This window comes from Anabas testudineus, chromosome 6, assembly GCF_900324465.2.
Source record: "Anabas testudineus chromosome 6, fAnaTes1.2, whole genome shotgun sequence".
Classification (NCBI taxonomy): domain Eukaryota; kingdom Metazoa; phylum Chordata; class Actinopteri; order Anabantiformes; family Anabantidae; genus Anabas; species Anabas testudineus.
This window is the reverse complement of record NC_046615.1, coordinates 19,661,631-19,682,725: the sequence shown is the minus strand read 5'-3', so window position 1 is coordinate 19,682,725 and position 21,095 is coordinate 19,661,631. Positions and strand designations below refer to the sequence as shown.

The window sequence follows — 21,095 nt, the reverse complement described above, 5'->3', positions numbered from 1 at the left end:
TGGAAACTTAGACTCACTGTGACCAAGAATTAGTTTAATACACACTTTGGATAGTTGATGTGATCCGAACCTGCTCATGTGAAGCCAGTGGAGACGTGTATTAATGATGATTTACAGTAGAGGTGATGAAAGAGACTCGTAGAAGACGTCTTTTTCCCTCCTCTAATGACCCAAAAGGTGCCAAAAGCAGGAAGTAAAGAGAACCAACTGACTAAGAACCTAGGAACCCAGGATCCTATTGTTTTAACTGGATGACTGAAAGTGTTAAATCTTCTATTACATCTTGGTTTTAAATTCTTCTGTCTCAACAAATAATTTAGTCTCAGTCTTTAATTTAAGCAGTGCTCATTTACTGTAGGGCTACATGAGCCAGGAGGCGAAGCAGTGCCGTTCAAATCTTTGTGTTGGAAAACCACTGAGTAACTTATTCAAGGCAGCTTCTCCGAAGCAGGTGCACGACACATGAGTCTGTGGTTCGAGCCAACAAAGCCTCAGCCTGATTTCAGTGAGATCTACTGCAGACTCAGTGGTCGCAGGCCTTGGCGTGGACTCGAGTCCTGTCCTTGGTGGGGTGGATGTGGCGAGAAAGTGGCACAACATCAAAAACAAAAAGCAAATCTGTCTCTGTCCTTCACGGCTGCCAGGGATTAAAAGGCTGTCCTTTCAGCGCTCTGCCTCACGAGGACTAACACAGTGGCCCAGCGACTGTTCCCATTTCTCAATGCCAAGGCTGCTGGGACGGGTCTACACCACCCCTGCTTTTTGACCTGGTATCCCCTGAATAAATGAGTTTCCTCCTGAGTGCACCACAATGGTCGGAGAAGCAAGGGCCAGGGCGTGCGCCTGCTGTGATGTTAATTTAATGACGAGCCGCTGTTCGGATGGCAGATTCAAACAACTGAATAAAGGGTTTGTTGTGTTTGTGCTCCTTTTCGTGGGGAAGGGGCCCCCGCGCCTGTCCTACTGCTCTCTTCTGGGCACCAAACAGTGGAGCCTCTGTGAGTCCATTGAAGTCGCAGTTTAACTCCTTGCAGGCTCTGAGTGGGTTTTGGAGTTTGGGACGTTGCTGAAAAGGCTCGTTGGGTGTTCTGCACAATCAGAATCAGACCAATTAGTGCACACTTAAAGGGAAATTCGAGTTTCAAGCAACCTTGGTCTTACTGATTTTGGTTTGGCCGACAGTCTTTGCAAGACGTGACTACAAGTATTACTGCATTTGTTTTAGAGGTACCCCTAACGAAGACACAAAGTTGTGTGTAGTGTACCGATAAACACTTTGCTGATGCTTTTTACATCATTAACACATATATAAAAACAAATCATGTGATGCCTGGTTGTAGCACTGCTAGCAGATCTGCGAGGTTGCAGTTAGGCACATTATGATTAATGTTAAATGCAAACATACTGTGAACGACAATGTTTCCATGCTGTTGTTCAGCAGCCATGATGTTCAAACCACGTTCAAACTCACACTCACACTTGATAGTGGCTGGCACCAGTGGAGCCGAGACCGATGTCATTCGTTGTTGGACAACTTTGAGCACCACGTTTCATGGGAATCCACCCAAAAGATGTGAAGACATTTCACTAAAAGGAAATGGGAGGTGCTGTCACATTAAATTACCCAGAATGCTTAGTGACTCTGACATGCTTCTGACACATTTAGTCACGCTTAAGTCTCAATAAATGGCTTCCTTCAGTGCATTCTGTTAAAAGGTCTGCTCAGAGAAGAGAAAGAGGTAGGTAGAATAAAATGTGATCATAATGATGAAGAAATAATGATTAATTACAAACAAAATGCATTTCATCATCAACCATTCATGAGAAGTTATTACTCTTGCAAGGACATGTTCATGTCACAGTTGCAACCAACCAGTCATCCAGTCCAGACGCTCTGTAGTGCAACAGCCAAAACATTTACTATGAGAACATTTAGAAATATTATTATTGTACAAGCATTAAAACTAATTAATCAGCAAAATGTTTCATATTTCTTTAGCTACATCAACCACACTGTTCACATTGGTTCTCTATTGGTTATTGCCTGTTTGGTGGAACACTTGATGTGTAGGAAAATAATATTTGAATACTCTTCGAACTTAAGCTGTTGTTATTGTCGAGTTGTTCTACAAAACATATGGATTGTTTTATTTATTCAAATAAAAATGATGAAATGAGTCACTACTTTTAATATTTTCCCATTTGTAATGTTTATGATATAATAATTTTTTCATGGGAGAAGGAAACAACGTTGACAGTCATTTTTAAATTCCACTAGTTGACAAACTCCAAATGTACGTGCAGATGGCTGCAGTGTACATTAATACCAGTAGACAGTTGACTGTGTGGTACGTATATAAGCATTTCTAAGATGACAGAGGGGGATCATAGACAAGAAATCACTTGGAGATGTTCAACCTTCATTGCTGTCACAGGAGAAGCAGAAAAACACAACGGTAATTCTATTTATGGTGAATAGCATTCAGACACATAACAACCAAAAGCATCCCGTGTTGGAAAGTGATAAATAAACATTTCCATCTGCAGAGCCTCACAGTTAGCAAGATAAAATATGAACTGAATGGACGCATCAATCCAGATTATGGATGGATTTGGTCTAATGAACTTGTTCTGTTCAACATCTTTAAAATAAATCAGCAGGTAAAAGGTTAAAACAGTTGGTGACTGGGGAGGTTTTTCTTTTCTCTTATCTGTTGAAGTTGCTGGAGCTGAGCATGTAAAATCGAGCAGCACAGGAGCTTGGAGCGGTTATGTAAGAGCGCCAGACTTTACTAATCCTTTTCTAGGGGAGAGAGGAGCCTGCAGGGTGGCATTTTCTCATCATCAAGACAAATCAGCCTTTAAAGCAGACATCTCGGCTGGGCTGTGCATCTGCCTCAAACACAAAATTACAGCCTCGAGATCTGGTACCGGGTAAAACTCATCCAGGAAGTTGAGAGACATATTATCAGTCTGAGAAGAATGATTAGTGCTTTGAGTTATTAATAGCTGCTCTGATTCATGCTTTTAATCTGCTGGTGCTCAAACCTTTTGACCCATTCCAAAAATACTGTTCGAATCACAAAACATCTGGATATTCTTCCATTACTTAGATTCTAACGCTGTGATGTCTTAATATGTTAGCCACGATTTTCTACTTCACCAACAAGTACAGCACAAGTGTTTTGATGCTCCTAAAAACACTGTATTCTGGTGAAGAGCCTGTTGAGTTATAGCAACTACTACAAGAAATGTAAAATAAAAAAAAACAAAAAACCATCTCTCCACATTCAAGAGTGAGGAACAATAATCTATGTGGTCACTCTCAGTGATTTAATTGCTGTGCATTGAGTGCCAAGGCCTCCATGGCTGCAGGACAATACCAGCTCTATAGTTGTGACAATAGCTCTGCTCTCTGAGTCAGAAGTTGCGGAAACGTCGACATAATAGAGCTGAAAGCTGTTGAAAGTTCAGGAGTGTGTACTCCAAGGAAGTAATCACGCAGAAGAGCTTTGGGAAAAACAAAGGCCTTCCACTCGCCTTCAACCAGCGCTGCCAGTGGGAGGCATGGAGGGCTCTGCTGGCATGTGTCGGTCTCACTCCTCATCGGGCCCTCAGACCTGTGAGGGCTAGGTCAGCAAAGCAAGGGTGCATTTGTGTGGATGTGCTTTGTTGAGGGTCTGAAAGCTGAGGGTGAGTGGAGTGAAGCCTCGAGTCTGTGAGATCATCCTTGAAGGCTTGGTAGACTTGGTGTCCTGCATGAGGCAGTAAGTTCTTTATGTTGGTGGACAGCGTGAGAGCTCCCTCTGCAGGATTTGATCTGATTTTTTAAGACTTTTAAGACCTTTTCAGTGCTACAGAATAAAATCTAATACTCTAAAGAGCAAAGAATGAAGGAAAACAAGTAGAAACAATTCATATATCACATCTTTGAGTAACAGTGAGCAGTTTAACAATCATTTCTAATGATTAAATTGATGTTTTAACCAATAAAGATATGTGATTTATGTAGCTGTAGCAAAAAAAAACCCTGTACATCATGAGTTAATGAACTGAAACTGAAGCTGTGAGTGTGTTTGCTCCAGGTTTAATGACTGTGAACATCGTTGTAGGTGTAAAAATGGATTTGAAACTGTATCACAGGCGTAGTTTAGCTGAACATAAATACAGGAAGTTAAGAGATGACAGTGTGAAAAAATGAACAGTCAACAAATCCACAAAGGGCTCTGTAGGCTACAAATGTTGTTTTTATTATTACTTTAAATAATGTCTAAATAAAGGGACTAAAGACATGCTTGTGTGACTTCCATTATCAAAAATACGGTGTGGGGTGATGTTTGCAGCAGAAATCTATCCAGGGAGGGAAGCGTGCATCCCAAGGTGAGACTGTCGTGAAGTCCGTTCATCTGATGACTTTGAAATGAGTCCCACCATCACCATGGACGGTGTCGGTTGTCAAAAGAGGGCAGTGATTTTTACCAACCAAATGTCACATTCAGAAGAAAAAGAAAAGTTATTTTTTATATATAAAAACTCAAAGACCTGGATACATTTCTACCTTTCCATGTTTTTACTACAGAAATTAAAAAGAAAAGACATAAAGGAACACACAAAGGGGGGAAAACAGCTATTTTTATAATCAACTCCCTTTGGTAAAAACCGTAATAAATGGTCTTGCATTTGTCTTTTTCATATACATACTAACTTTAGCCATTTATCACTAAAGTCCACAGTAAGCTTGGAAAGTACTAGCACAACAACACAGATCTGTCATAAAAAGTCTGAGACTATGTACAATGTATTTACAACATAAGCGGCATAAGGACAGGCCTCCCCGAATGAGAAGAGTGTGTGAGTGTATGAGTGTGTGTGTGTGTAATTGTGTACACAAGCTGGTGTATTGGCAGAGGGCATTTTAAAAAGGTTGACTTCCAGGGCGGCGAGGATCATTTGTGTTAATAGAACTATATATAATATATATACACAACACATACACTGGAATACATGTCAGTATCTGACATTCACGAGCTATACAATTTTACAGTCTGAGACCAAACAGTGTTGTGAGGCTTTGTTTTTTTTAACATTTGATGCAACAGTGCTTTTTAATGTTAACCCGACAATACTGTTTGGGGCTCATGCACAGTTTCTAATAATGCTGCCATGTGTTTTGGAAAAGGAAATGTAACCCTCTTTCCGTCTAGTGATAGGTACATAATTGTGATTTGGCCTTAACGCAGGAATGTCTGAACCAGATCTCTCAGACTTTGCTGAGCTCCTGAAACTTCAAATCCAGGAAGCAAAACTACTTGAAATTACATTTTCCTCTAAATAAGTGCACTTGTCCCCCACATTGTTTTCAATGGATACTGTAGCGTAACACTATCATAAATAAGTCCCTGTATGATTGATTTCGATGGAGCTCTTACTCTGATGGCTTCAGACAAAATGATCAGTCAAAAGTTAAACTGAAGCTCAGTTGTGATAAAGTACAAAAAGCACCACTCTGACTCTCACAGGCTCATCGTTCATGTTGCTAAGCCCTGTCAAAAAGGCTCAGAAAGGTTTGAGACGTGGCTCTGAGTGCTGGTAAGAACTCAGGTCTGCGACTGGAACATGACCATTCCTAAGTTTTGGCACCAAAGGCCCTGCGACAAATGGGCCCAGCTAAAAACGCTGGTAAAATCAGTAATCCTGCCGCCCTGGGTGCAACATACACGGTAGCTAGCTTAATTGTGCTCCCATGTCGGCCTTAAAAACACATTAATAAGCCCTCTTTCCTGCCTCTACTCCTGACCTGTCTTACTTCAGACCAAACAGCCCCCAGAAATCAGTCTCTCTCCCGTTTCTCCTCAGCTACGGCGCCTTGCTGGCTGTGCCATACTTGACGCGGTACTTGTTGATGTTCATGAAGTGAAGGATCTCTGGCTGGCGGGTGGTGGTGCAGGGTAATAAGCCGTCACGCCCTTCTCCCATTAACCACTTATTGGTCTCTGCGCTCATTTCGCGTGTGACGTGCTCCTTCACCCACGCTTCCACCCAGGCCTGGAAGCGCTTGTGCAGCCGGGTGCTCACCCTCTCATGTGACTGAGGAAGAAAAATATTAAAGTTGCTGTCAAGGACTGTGTTTAAATGCATTGAAGTATAACAAGTACCCTAACTCAGGTGAGGTGGGCGATTGGGAAATGAGCTTATAGTTAATTATGAATTCTATAATGGTAAGCTGATTTTAATACAGACTAAAGCACAACTACAAACAGAGACATACCAGCACCAGTCTCAAATCTTTCAAACAAATGAAGGGCAGAAATCTACTTTCATCACATCCTAGTAGCTGATATGAAGGCACAGGCACTTTTTGAAGGAAAACGCAGTGAATACCTGGTGAGCTCGCAGCAGGGCAGTGCGTCGGTACATGTAGTCCTCAGACTTAAAGACGTAGACCATCTTGTACGAGTTGAGCTTGAACATGCACTCCATCTTCTCTTTTTCCAGGGATTTCTTGCCGCCCTCATAGGCCTCCTTGTCCAGCTGCTCTCTGCCCTTCTGGTACTTTCTGATCCGCCTCAGATTCCTGGTTATAAGCGAGCGAGACAAACATGCTGAGAGTGACTAATGAGATTCAGCAGGAATTTGTTAGACCAGATTGATTACCCAATCAAAGGATTCATGCTCAGCTTTTGAATTTGACTTTCACGGGAAGACATTACAAAGTTTACGCAACAAAGTACTTCAATGAAATGCTAGATTAGACATTTTCCCCTCTGTATAAAGGACTAAAACTATATTCACAACGCATTTGATGCATTACAGAAGGTATGATGTCAAATAAGCAAATGTGATAACTGACCTGGGAAGAAAAACTGGCTTCTGTGCAAGGTGCTCCCTCAGTTCAGGTGTGGTGGAATCTGGGTTTAAGTAGCGTCCAACATAATCAGACCAACGCTGCACATGCAAAACAAAAAGAATAAAAGATTTAAGGCATAAATTAGGGATATGAACACTATTACTGACACCAGTATTACCAAAAGGTTGGTAACAGATCCTTACTAGTATTCCCACTCCAGCTGGAAAAGTGGACCTTCTTACTAGACAAAATGTAAAAACAACGACAACTTTTATTTGCATTTATTTGCTGTGTATTAAATATGAAGATAATACTGAAAAATATTACTTATTATAATATAAGTAGCCAAATGAGATGCTAAACCTGCTTCTGAACTGAACATCACGAACAATGAGCCAAAAGTCAAATACCATGGTTGAGAACTTGTATAACTTCTCACCATTTTGGCAGCTTCCTGACCATCACAAGGCTTGGTTTGGTTAAAAATAAGTCGACGGGCTTGTGAAAGAGCAGAAATGGGATTTCCTGCTTTTATTTATATGGTTTACTCATGGGCCCCAACCTCAAAACTGATGACTTCATGTAGGTGATAATGGTTCCTTACCTCAGCCTCCATGGGCTCGTCCGAGTTCTCCTCCTCAGTGTCAAGCAGCTCCACTGTGAGCTGCACTTGCGCTCTGTTTCTCAAAAACATCACCTGTGAAAGTAACAGGGACAAGTGTGATAGTGAAATTAATTCAGTGTGTGAGAGATAAAGCAGCCAGGATGTCCTTAGGACTCAGGGGGTTGATGTGAGAACCAGGAAGCTGCAGTATTATTTCACTTTATACTAGAGTAAAAACCAGGTTTGCTCACAGTAAATGATACATTTACTGTAAAGTCCTATAAATGCGACTTTATTTGAAATACATTTCCAATAAATGTAAAGATAAAATCCAAAAATATGAAATAACTTAAGAGGAATAACAATAAATAGCTTGACAAGCTTTAGGTTTTAAGACAAAGCACAACTTTTACTAATAACAGTTTTTTAAATTGACTGTCAAATAGCATCTTTGACTAACTGTTTTCATTAGTATATAATCTAGTCGTAACAGGTAAACTAAACACTCGCTCTAAAGAGGGATTTACATGTTTGCTCTTGAGGCTGCTGCTCTTGCAGTTTCTCATCCTGTGACTGCTCTCCACCCTCTTCTTATTTCACACAATCAGAGCAAACTCTGCCTTTTCCCAATGCTTTCATCAATTTGTATTAGCATTAAAAACTTTTAGGTAGCATTAGCAAGGTTACCCCAGTTGGGGAAAGTGCCATTATTCATGATGTTACACAGAAGCACTGACCTATAGTTTAACATACTAAAAAGGTGAAGTCCAGAGATTTTTGTTGAGCACAGCACAGAAAGTAAATATGAAACAATATGAGAAATTAACATTGTCTTAATAAGAGTGGAACTATCATCTCTGCAGCAAACAAAGTTTTCCTTCCTCTTAAATTAACTTTCAACGAGCTAAACACCATATCTGTAAAACGTCTGCTTAATGCTTCACATACCTAGATGCCATCATCTGCCCAGTTTTGTCATGACTATAGGAATCATTGCATATTTACCTTGAAGCAGTTCTCATCAGACATAAGCTGTTCAGCTTTTCGCTGGTAGATGGCCTCTGCAGAGCTCCTTGAAGACTGGGTGGAAGTAATTCCTCCGCTGGCACCATTTAAGCTCTCTGCCAGGTGAAGGTCCGTTACCTGGACGCAGATCTCATCACTCACAATATGCTGGAGCTGCAAGGAGAGAAAGCCTCGTTATTTTGTTAAAATAAAATTTAAAAAACTACTTCAACCATTCTCTGGAATGTGTGGTGGTGAGAACTAAACTAACTAAACCTCACCTGCCGAACAATGCTTTGGATGAGCTTGTCCATTGTGAAGGCAGTATAAGCATGGATGGTGAACATTTCCCTCAGAGAGTCCTCATACTGGGAGGCCTCCATGTTTCCATCCAGCAAATTCCTGACCATCTCCAAGAAGGCAGAGTAGTAATCTTCCACCTCAATGTCCACTGTAGGGAAGAAATATAAAGAATCAAACAGTTGAGTAGATCAACATTTTATACATATATTAGATTAATACACTGTCAGGTTTTGTACTTTAATGTTGTTTTTATTCACTGTAGTGTAGGAAATTCCTAAAAATGCACTGCGATCGATTTGTTGTTACTCACTGGGCTCCTTGAGTCTGAGCTGAATGGCTGGATTGTCGTTCTTCTCCTTCTTGAGTCCCAGCACTTCCCTCTCCCAGTCTCGCTCCCTCACGTCCTCTTCGATCTGTCGCTCTGCTTGCCCGTACAGCCGAAGCAGACGCGAACACAACGTCTGGTGCAGTCGCAGGAAGATGTACCAGTTGTTGTTGACGTAGAAGAGGTTATAGGCGTCGTCACATCCACGCAGCTTCTGCGCCGCCGTATTGCTGAACAACAACTTGGACTTGGAAGGGCTCCCGCTGCCGGGGACGCCATTGTGCTTTTTGGAAGCGCCTTCCTCTAGATCCATCTCCTCTTCTTCCTCTTCCTCCTCTACATCGGAGAGCTCGCCCCGTTGTGAAAAAAGCATGTCTGGGATGAAGTGGTAGATGATCTGCTTGATCTTGTATTTATCCTCCTTGTGGATACTGGTCTGCCGCTTCACATGGTGGATGATGAGTGCTGCTGCATCCTCTAGTATCTGACTGTCCTCATATGTCAACGTCAGGTGGGGGCCTGTGGGTAGAGTGGCGCCCTCTTCAGATGCCTGCTCCTGGCGCTGCAGTGCAAAAACAATTAAACGTTGGTATCTTAGAAGCAGAGAATATAAGATAGAGCACTTTGATTTGAAGATCTGGATCTGTGGGAGATCTGATTACTGTTTATTGTAGTTTGATTAACAATTTCCTAAAATTGTTTTGCTACAAACAAATACGACTAACACAGTTTGGTATATTTGTTTTTTTTCCATATTTTGTGTGAATAGTTTCTGTCACTGGGAGGCACAGCAGAAGGAAGTTTACCTCATCATAGATGCTTTCGATTTCATTCAACAAGGACTTGGATCGAAGCATTTTGGTGTCATTCTGTTTGAAGTTGATGCCTTGATGGTCGAGAGACTTGAGGTAATACTTCTCGTTCTGCTCCCTCCAGATCTTGTTGAAGCCTCGCTGGGCTTCCCGCCACTCTTCCTCCTTTGTCTTTAACCTGTTTACAACAGCAGTAATGCACATGCTTACAGCCTGAATCCTGTTTACTCTGCATCATCACACTAAGATGCAAACATCTGCTGCAATATGATACAATTCAGACAGGAATACTAAAGTACACAGCAATAAACAGTGTGAGCCAAACAAAAAGAAAATCAGTAATTGTCAGGAGCCGTATTTAAATCCACCACTTCAACGTAATTTAGCTTTTTCCTCTGTGAGTAATGGGTTTATAAGCTGAGTTCAAAACCTTAGTCTGGGCCCGAAAGAAGCTGATGTGCACACATTTAAAGCTTCCCATAAACAGGGAGTTTGTGCGCACTTTATTTTTAATTTCTTCTCAGAAAACACAGCTTTATGTTGACCTGCACTTTCTCACCAACACTGATTAAATAATTATCCTCTAATTATCCTCTCACTATTATCAAAGTAAGAGGTAAGAAGTTTGTTACTCACCTCTTTAACACGATGGGGACAGAAACTGCAGGGTTTTTCTTCAGGCCGTCAATGATGTCAGGTGCTTTGTCCCCGTATATCCTCTGGATCGCTTTGCGGTGCACAACCTCTGAAGAGCCGCCCAGTGTGTTGTCCAAGCGGAACTTAGCCTGCTCCTCCGCAGACATACGGGACAACTTACGCTGTACTGTCTCCAGAACTCTGATGGTGGCCAGGTTAGTTTCCAGCACAACATCCAGCTGAGGGAAAAAAAAATGTCCGTTGGCCACTCAACCTTTCTCTAGTACTTTGAAAGATTGTTTATGGACGATGTTAATTCATTGATGGAAATGGAAATCTAAAAATATATTGGAAAAAACTTGAAAAAACATTTCTTCTTCATGGTAGTGACATTAGGGAAACATACAAAACAACTTAACAACTTAACCTGCTCACCTCAAAGCGTTCGTCTTCACATCTGTAAATATGCTCTTCATACTGAGTTTTCTTGGAGCTGACAAACGTGGAGTCCTCAGACCAGGAGGGAAAGGAGACCCAGGTGTCATTTAAGACCTGGACAGAAAAGGAAAAAACTGAACTTAAATTTGAGCTCCACATTCTTAATATTACATGAAGTAAAATGGTGTCAGTAATTGGTATTTTTGCCAACAAAATTTTATCTTTTCCAAATAGCTTCCAACATGAGGCAATTTCATGCTAATATTGCCAGTGTCAACATTCAGTTTGTTAAATAACTGAGCTGAAATACTGTAAAACAACTGGAGTTTAAGTAATAAAAAAACATCTGTCTGGATATGTCTGAACTTTCCTTGAATGTTGCACTCACCTCTTTACAGAGTGGAGTTCTGCCAGTGCACTTGGGCTGCTGGTAGCTTTTGGGCAGGGCTCTGTAACTAGAGCCTAGCCGCTTACAGGAAGCATAATCAATCTCCATAGCGATTCCTTCAGTGGCCCGTTCCTTGGGGTATGTTTCTATGTGGGACATTTCCCGATATCCCAGGAAGTTTTTAAACCAGTTGAACAGCTCAGGGAATTTTCTGTAGGACAGGATTAGGTGAATAACACATATATGAGATATAAGTACAGATGACACATGAGCATTTATTTCATCTGCTGTGTGAGACAACTCACCCTAAAAAGGGCAGCACCAGCTGAACCAGTTCAGCCCTGGAGATCACCTCCTGATTAAAGATGACCAGACACCGCAAGAAGTTGTCGTAGGCCTCTGCACTTCGCAAGGCTTTACGAACCTGCGATGAGAAACAATTATATAAACTGTTGCATTCTCTAGATACACAAAAATAACATTATTACTTATTAAAAACTAAATCACACAATCGACAATAAACTAATGAGAATCTCACCTTCTCGAAGAACAGAGATTCTGTGCCGACCCCATGCTTGCTGGCGTCTGCTACTGATGGATCTTTCAGGTTGAGTAACTTCGGCTTCTTCTGTGGCATTACCAAAATACCAATGGAGAGATCAAGGTACAGTAATTATAGAACAATCCAACAAAAACAGACATAGAAAACTAAAATAAAAAAAATAACATTGACATAACTTTCGCTTCAGCAGTATGTGAGACTGCTTGTATATACTGTACCTTGACGGGTGGTGTGGTCCCTGGAGTTGGATGTCGACGGATCTGGCAGCCGTTCTGATTGGGCCTCTGTTTGTTGTTGAGTTGCAGCTTCTTGGCGGTACCACCGTGGTCATTCCGTACAGACTCTGCCTTCTCAGCTGTGGTCTTATTTAACATCTATGGAGAATATATAATATTCTTAACACAAGCCATATATGGATATGGTGTCTTAATTGCGAGGTGATTTGCCACTTTGAGGGGGGAAACTGAAGCAAGAAGTGTCGAGTATCTTGACTCACCACTGAACTGTTGGCATCAGGGAGAAATTGCCCAAACTCTGAGAGTAGATCCTCCTGGTTCTTGAAGAGCTTGGCCACCTGAGCGTAAACCTCCTGCTCCGTCAGAGCAGGTGTGTAGTTCCCTCCGGCCTCCTTTGCATTACGCTGTTCCTTCTGTAGTGGGCAGACAGAAAATTAAAGTCACCCCAGGAAAACAATACTAATAACAGTCTCCTATTTTAAGGTTTCTGGTGCTGACCTGGTATGTGTGGAGGATCTCCAGAAAAGCTTTGTAGATGTCGGGCTGACCCTGGAAGCGGTTCTTGATCTTGTTAACGTAGTTTATGGCATGGTTGAACTCCACAGGCTGGTTGTTCTGCATGGGTGGACCGGTGGGGGTCCCGCTGACTGGTGGGTGGAGCTGCATGGGAGGAGACCGGGGAGAGGTGTACGCAGGTATGGACGGATTGCTCTGGCTGCTCGGTGTCAAGGCCTGGGGCTGAAGAGGCTAGAACACGAAGGGTTTTAGAGATTAAACCAGATGCTGCAACACAAAAAAAACTTTCTTTAAACTGAACCAGACTGTGGAGATTGGAGTAACTGTTTTTTTTTTTTGTTTTTTTTTTTTTTTCGATGTGCCTAGTGTCCATCAGTCAATCAGTTTTCTCCGTCTCCATTTGGTACTCACCTTGCTCATCTTGGGAGGAGTGGGCTGTGCTAAAAGGGGTGGAGCAGAGGTGGTTGCAGCAGATGGTAGCTGGGCTTGGTGCTGGGTAGCTGCTCCTGTTATAGGGATGTTCTGGACAGAAATGCCATGTGGGGAGATGTGGTGGATCTGACCGGGTGTGGTCACATTGACCAGGTCATTGGTCTGGACCTCGATCTTGTAGCCAGGTGGCAGAAAAGTGTTGAATCCCATGATGAGGTCAGGGTGACCTTTGAAAAGCTGTGACACTCTGCTAATGACCCCAGGAGTGTCAATACTGGAAACACAAAAACAGGAAGGGTGAATTAGTAAGTTATCAACTTTGTGTGATATCACAGTTTTTTTCAGCAGCTTCTGCCCCCTGAGGTGATTATTTTTATGGTGGCAGAAAAAATAAACAGGGAAGTTATTCTGGTTTGATAGTAATAGTGTATCTTTTAGTCTTGCATAGAACAGAGTAGGAACAAGAATGTTGCAGCCAATGAGACACAGTATCAAGAAAAGTACCCTCACCTCTGAGACTTGAACTCTTTCATTATGTCCAGAAAGTCATTGTAGACCTGAGGCTGGTTGCCAAACTGTAGTTTCACTTGGTCCAAGTAAGACAAAGCATCCTCCACCTTAGGGAAAGAAAAGAGGGAAAGTCAATTTCATCAATCTACTCCTCTGTTTGCCTTCTGCACCCAGTTCTGGCAGCAGTACCCCAGTTCTTTTGTAAAACACATTGCAATAAGAAACAAGTCTTTGTGATGGACAAACAAACAAATTAAATAAAAATGGAAAATGGGTTCAAATAAGAAGCAACAAACCAATCCACTAAACTCTAAACAGGGCTATCAAAATAAACATGGCACGCTAACCTTGAGCCTCTGGAACTGCTGCTGGCCCTGCACCGAGGCTTGAGGAGCAGCCGTATGGGCATGTCCTGACATCACTGAAGGCCCATGGGATTGGACTGCTGGGCTATGGTGGTGGGACCCACTGTGGATGGCTGGACTTGGAGTGTGGCTATGCCCTCCACTATTCTGGGCCACGGTGGGAACCTGAAAAAGCAAAACCACTTGAACCAAGATAGCATATAGTAGCAACATATCTCATAGCACCGTGACAAGAAGAAAATTTATTCAAACCATCACATTAAATATAATTAGCACAAATTCTAAAACTAAATTCTATAACTAAAAGTGAGACACCGGTAACAGCTTATAGAGAGAAAAAACAGACAACTCACTACAATCAACACCACACACTGACAGCCAACAAATCTAGACTGGACAAGCACGCTATACCTGATACCCCTGGGGGACCGAGTACTGGACGCCTGCTGTGGGCTGCATGCTGTCAGGCACGGCCTCATACACAGCTGGGGCTGGGGCTGGAGCTGGCGCCAGGACACGATGCTGGAAAGCCTCGGCGTTGCCAGCAAGGCGTCGCTGCTGCTGGGACGCAAAAACCGTTTCCTGATCCTCCAGTCGCCGCTTCATTATGAACTCATACTCATGAGAGCTGAGAGACCTAGGTATAAAGAACAACATGTGCACTTTATTTCACAGAGAACTATCAAGTCATCAGAATCCATTAAAAGAGTCTCTTGATTTCACTAAATCATTTGCTTATTATAATTATACTTATATGTATAGTCTCAGAGCATAGATCTAAAGAATGCTTCAGGTGGCACAAATACTGAGCAATTAACAGGAATATACTGACTTATTCATGGGTGATAGTGCATACCATTTTTCATTTATTCAATTAATACATTAGAGTGATACAGTTTAATTTGAACTTGCCAATGTCTAGGGTCTCCCAACACAAAGCCCAGATTAGTATATACTAGAGATGTGGTGATGTGTTGTACGTGATGTGGAGCAAATTATGAAAATGAGGAAAGTTTGTGTGTTTGTGAAAGCTATAGCCAAGGCAAACATCTGTTAAATCCAGAAATTGAATGAGAGTAAACAAATTGTTGCAAGCAATTTTTTCCAAAAGCAAATGGTTACAGATGAGCAGCTTTTCTAACTTGTACATGACAGTAAATTGTAAAATGGACATTCCCTGGGGAAGGCACACTGGCGCACACAGGCTGGTGGTGTTGGGCAATACATTGCTCCGAGACAGTCGTGGGAAGTGTTACTCACTGCATTCATTATATTGTGTTTAACTGAATATCTTTTAGGGAATTATTGAGTTTATTTAGCATGATCTCGGTAGGTTTTAGAGACCAAACAACTACGTTTGTGCTGGGCTATGAGGTGATCGTGGGTTCATATCTATGGTGTTGATGCTGATGTTTCACCCAACAGTAATGTCAACAATGTGAGCTGTCCAATCTGAAAGGCAAGCTTGGAATTTCCAGTCTTGTGAGAGCTGCTCCACAGGTTGAAGCTTCGGATACAAAAGCTGCAGTTTCCATCATAATTCAGAAACTCTTCTTTTGCTGTGATTAGCTGTGTCTCGCTGTAAACGACAGTGAACTGCACCTAAATGTCACCATGTACTGAATGTTAAACTCTCAGGATCCGCAGCCAATGAAACTCACACAGCCGACGTCACCGATGCAACAAACAGGTGCTGTGGGAACGAGGGAGTCCGTCTGCTGCCATTCACAACTTCCTCAAGGCAGCTACTACTGCTCGTCACGTCAGTGAGTGGCTTTATCGAAAGACCAGGCTTACAAACCCGACGGGGGGGAGGAATAAATAACGTTTCAAACCCATAGTACTGAGCAAAAGCGACACAACGACCGTCACCGACTCCACCGAGCCGTCCACTAACAACCCCTCAGCCGCAGCCGAAGACAGCGAGGCTGCAGTATTTATAGATATATCAACTTTCCCCGGCTTAGTAACGTTATAGTCACGTACAAGCAGACGCCCTCATGCTTTGAACACATTAACAGACGCCAGTCGACAGCAGCTTCGTGAAGCTTTCCTTTATGGCCTAGAAACACAAACACCGACCTCGAGTTACAGCACGACGCTTTCCCTACGCCCGCCATTTAGAGCATGGCGCAGGAGGTGCAGCAAATTACTCTCCATTTCAAGCAGGTAAGCACTAAAAGTAGCTCACTTGCTAAGCCAGTAGACTAACAACACAGCGTTAAATCGTTTAAATGTTTGATTTTAATAACTTCGACTGGAACTTGTTTTGTCGACAAGGGGTTGTGAGCTGCCAGTTAGCTGGTAGCTAATGTAAACAACATGAGCAGCCCCGACACCGAGAACCGTCCGGGGCTAGCAGGGAAGCACATGCAGCTAACATTAGCGATCTGGCTCGCTGTTGCTGAAACAAGCCATCTGTAGGAAGAACTCTCTGTCGATTGATTACTGCTCATATCAGGATTAGCTAAGAGTGGGTGACAGGCGAGGAAACGTCGCTCTCCGGCACGGTGTACTTTATAACGTCTGCTAACGGTAGGTAGCTAGCTAGACGTGTTAGCTTACTGAATGAATTCAGATGAACTCACCCCTCTCCTAAATAGCAAGCTGAAGTTCGGAGATGGTGCCTTGATAATCCGCTATTTGTGGGTTAACTGCTACACCTCAGGCTGGAGAAAATACCAAAGCGACGTGTAGGTGGAAAAGCAACTTATCTGTGACGTGCGATTGTAAAATAAACAACTAAAGCTAAATGCTGCAAAGTGAAAATCTCCTCGAGAGGAAAACAATCTCCGTTCGGTTAGCAGCGGGGGAGGCGTGGCTTTTTAAATAGCGCCCCGCCCTCGCGTGGACGCGATTGGTCAATCCGTTCAGAGGATCCGCAGGAGGGCGGGGCGAGAGGCCTGGGTTGGGCATTTGAACTGTCAATCACGAATTTATGGCGCTGTTACCAAACACGCCTATTTTAACTTGAAGCGCCACAATGCCAACAGGGAAAGGTTATAATAAATAAAAGAGCAGGACATGTGGTGCATCTGGACAATTAGTAAAGAAGGTGATACAGTCAAATTTAAAAAGCTTTCAAGACCTAATAAACTATCTATTCATCATAATGAAAGTGTTTGTCCTGTGTTTCATTCCAAGTGTGCAACTCTATGTATTAATACAAAGTGTTAATGGTAAATAATTATTCTAAATAGTCAAAAATAGTGGAGACATTATGTTCATCCCATGCAGTGATTATGTGCCTGGCTGAAATTGCAAAAAAAAAAAAAAAAAAGAGAAAAAGTTTGTTAAAAACTGAATATGCTTTGAATTCATAACAAATTATTATGTTTTTATTAGTAATCATTGTATTATTTCAGCCAAAAAAAAAAAAAAAATCTAAATAATAAAAAAAAGTTGTTGGGTCCTTACTGACTTCCCTTATCGATGGCATTTAGTGTGTGCAAACTTTTACATTACCCTTAAATACTTATTGCATTGATGCCAAACTTTCTCTGGATCCAGCTTCTCAAATGTTTTAAAGAAATGAACAGCACTGTATAGTATTACTATGCCAGCATCAGAACTCAAAACATCACATTTAATAAGTAAAATAACATTTAAGATTAATGTGTGATTATAGAGTCAGACCCCTGGCACTGTAACTTGTACTTTTAAAACCGTAAGCACAACTGTGATTTTTTTGTTGGTTGATGTGTGTCTGTTTCAAGTGAATATATATAGTAAATTTTCAGTTTATTAATTGCTGTATTTAACTATTTAATAAAAGTAATAACTGTTGGGTCCATTCCCTGTAAGTTTCTATCACACAGCACACACTCCCACAACTGTAGTCCCTTTATTGGACTCTTAAATGAATGTATTGAGCCGCATTTTAAAATATGCATGAGCTCAACATTGGTAATCCAGCTTTATTTCTATATCACTGTATTTGAAGCACTTGTCTATGCAGCAAAGCAGCTTGCCACTCCCACATACCGAGATAGTACACGGTAGAGGTGCAACAATTTGTCCTATGACTGATGTGCAGGATCTGTGTCATGCATGTATTATGACAGTATTAACTTCTCCTTGATGCATCCATGATCTAGCTGCTTAACTAGCCACTTCCTGGAGTTTGGTAACACGTGACTTTGTAGGGGGGAGTCTGCTTTTGCTCTGGTGTCCCTCCCCTGTAAGGAAACTGCGGCCAATCGTTGCGCGGAACCGCCATTACAAATCCCCAAAAGGTGGAACTTCCAAAATAAACCATCGCCCACGACAGGCGGAGCTGCAACACCAGCCCGGGATTCCTCCCTCCAGTCCGAGGAGGGTTCAGGAGCGACAGTGGGCTGCTGCACACACACGCAGAGCTCCACCATCCCGACTGTTTTCTCCCTAAATTCTCACATCATTTCGTGCGTCTGTTGCTTTGACGTGCCACCGTCCGACAGTAGAACTGGGCTCAGTCGCAGCTGGTTCCAACTCCCTAAAAGTGTGTCGAGGCTAATTCACTAATACATTATTCAAGTTTAATGACAAAAAAAAAAGCATGCAAGACGACCAACAGTGTGCCCGGGAGATCCTCTTAACATCGAAACACACGATCAGGAGGAGCAGCCAGCCCCTGCAGCGTCGGACGACGTGGGTATTTGCAGGCTGCACACTCCAAACAAAAGGGTTCATGGCACAAAAACGCATCATACGGCAGCGGACGCGTTGCATGACCACCGGTGGACCCGCTAAAGTGCAGGGCCTGTGCGGCGAAGGCTGCACCTTTTGTGGGCGACAAGAGCCAGATCCAGTTGCCCTTACTAAACAATGCCAAAGTCAAACGAAACGGGAACTACGGCGTCGCTGTGTGGAAACCTCGGCGGAGCCGCGCCATTCTCCGCGTTCCCAAAGAACGCAACCGAAATCGGCTCGATTTTCCGGCAAAGGGAACGACCGCGCTTTTAACAAATCATATTCTTTGTTTACTCCAACAGTGGGGAGTAAAATGTCTAACCTCTCTCACCACAACACCACCCCCCACCACCACCACCACCACCACCGATCCATTTGCAAACAAGCGTTACATGCTCACACAACGCTGCAGACGGAAGGTTTCGACTCGCAGACCGCGGGATGCCTCAGAGGATCAGCACACCGCCCAGAGCAGACTGTTTACTATCGGACAAAATGACGACGTGAAGATTTTTACCATCTACCACGTTATGTTTTGGCCATTCTGTTCCCGTTTACGAGCACCCACAAAAAAAAAAACCTCTCCAATACATTTGAAGACACAAAAGGCGCAACAGAACCACACGCGAGCTGCACTTCGAAGCCGACATCGTTCACTTGTTACAGCAGCGACATTGTAAATATAATTTAAGCAGCTGTTACATACCCAGGAAAAAGACTCCTTACTCCGGATTCGTGTTTGTAACAAAATAGTTGGAGACGCCCCCCTCCGCCAGCATTGGCGCACACTACAGGCCACGTCATTTTATTTTGAATATAACCCGCTAAAACCGAGGACGCACAACGGAAACTGCACTGACTCCATCAGATGGAGGCTGTGGGCATGACTGGCACCAAAACCCACTATATTCCCAATGCTAGAAAGTTATCTGGAGCAATGGTGTAGGAAGTACATTTATGCAAATACTGTGCGTTAAGTATTTATTATTATTGTTGTTATTATTATTATTGTTATTTAAGATGACACAGGGCCAGTAGCTACTTCTGCAGGTCATATTTCAAGTCAAGGCTGCAGCTGATTTTTATGTTCATTACTGATGAATCATTTCATTTATAACATGTCAGAGAATGGGTTTAAAGATGTCTCATCACAAGATCCAAGAAACCATGATGGCATCTTTACAATCCAAGAAAAAAAACAAACAGATATACTAAATATTTGAAGATTATATTCATAAAAGAAAACAACATTTAAGAAATGTTGATGTTTATGAAGCTAGAACCTGCAGAGATTTGTAGGGAAGAGGTCATGTTTATTTTCTCTGTCAATTAACTATTCTTTTAAGCTCTTAAACGTTTAATTTACATTTAATTTCCTGTATTTTACAGCTCAGAATGGTTTTCCTAACACCCCATCTCCTGGCAAACCACCAAATGCATAGAGAAGAACAGAAAACATTCGGTTTACATAGCACCAAGTAGAAGCAAAAGCAAAGTCAATGCACTTTACGGTGTGAGGTTTAACACCGTACAGAGTAAAAACACCCAACAAATCCCCCGTTAAGGAAGCACTAAGCAACAGTGGAGAAGAAACCTCCAGGTATTAACATCATAGAAAGGTAATTTATAAAGTAATGTTCTATTACCATTACAGTACACTGGTATTACAGTTATTTATTATTACAACTTCCTATTTTACTTAAATATGTTCTAAAAGAAGCCCTGGACGCAGTATTATATTGTAACGTGCTGTATAATATACTGCTAAGATTTAAAATTCTGAATACAGCATCATATTGTAACACATCACAGTAAAGACGTGTGATGGAGTAATACTGTAATTTATTGAAACATATCAGGTTATTATTTATTTGTGTAAAAATGTTTTTTGGGTTTGTCATCTTTCCGTCATGTGGTACAGAGGATGATTGGAGGTCTTGGATCTCATATGAATAATTCTCGTCATAGTTAGTGTGTGACTGTATCATTAGGTGTAGTATTTAGAGGCATTAATCCAACAACATACAGTATAATGGTGTAACCTTAACCCAGCCTATACGAACGTCATTCGTCATTATACTGTTCTCTATTGAGACAAACAGGACACCAATAGATAGTGGAGGAGAAGGAATATACATACGCTGAACGTGGCTCTTAGTATGCTTTACTGCTGCAGTTTACAGACACTGATCATTTTCCCTGAGGACATCATACCACACCCAAAAATAAGCATTGTTGAGAAAGAAATATCCCCACGTTGCTGCGTTCAGCAGTGTTTCAGCATACTGGGAGTGCACGGCAGTGCACACATCATTTTGTGGGTATTCACATTTCAGTGCTGTTGCCTACGCTGCTGATTTTGGTGTGGTGTGGTAAACGCCACAGTCTAGCTAAAGTGAATTTATTGTATTTGTCGAGCCTATGCAGTAGTTTAGTGGGACTGCA

General features: G+C 42.2%; 1 protein-coding gene across 5 annotated transcripts; it reads right to left on the bottom strand.

Annotated features, from left to right (window-relative positions):
• Positions 1–4,229: 4,229 nt before the first annotated feature.
• sin3aa (SIN3 transcription regulator family member Aa) lies at positions 4,230–19,411 on the bottom strand. Of its 5 annotated transcripts, none has more exons than XM_026365223.1 (21): positions 19,357–19,411; positions 14,391–14,616; positions 13,962–14,144; positions 13,615–13,721; positions 13,084–13,378; positions 12,655–12,903; positions 12,417–12,569; positions 12,139–12,294; positions 11,897–11,986; positions 11,664–11,782; positions 11,359–11,569; positions 10,968–11,084; positions 10,533–10,771; positions 9,891–10,074; positions 9,070–9,646; positions 8,738–8,907; positions 8,457–8,630; positions 7,452–7,544; positions 6,851–6,945; positions 6,382–6,574; positions 4,230–6,087 (listed from the first exon to the last, which is right to left on the bottom strand). In XM_026365223.1, exons 2-21 carry the CDS (start codon positions 14,583–14,585, stop codon positions 5,857–5,859), a joined length of 3,831 nt encoding a protein of 1,276 aa, XP_026221008.1. In that variant the 5' UTR covers positions 14,586–14,616; positions 19,357–19,411; the 3' UTR covers positions 4,230–5,856. The 5 variants fall into 5 exon arrangements, with proteins under 5 accessions (XP_026221008.1, XP_026221009.1, XP_026221010.1 ...); XM_026365224.1 differs by having other exon boundaries at positions 11,897–11,983; XM_026365225.1 differs by lacking the exon at positions 19,357–19,411 and adding an exon at positions 16,568–17,215.
• Between the last annotated feature and the right edge of the window lie 1,684 nt (positions 19,412–21,095).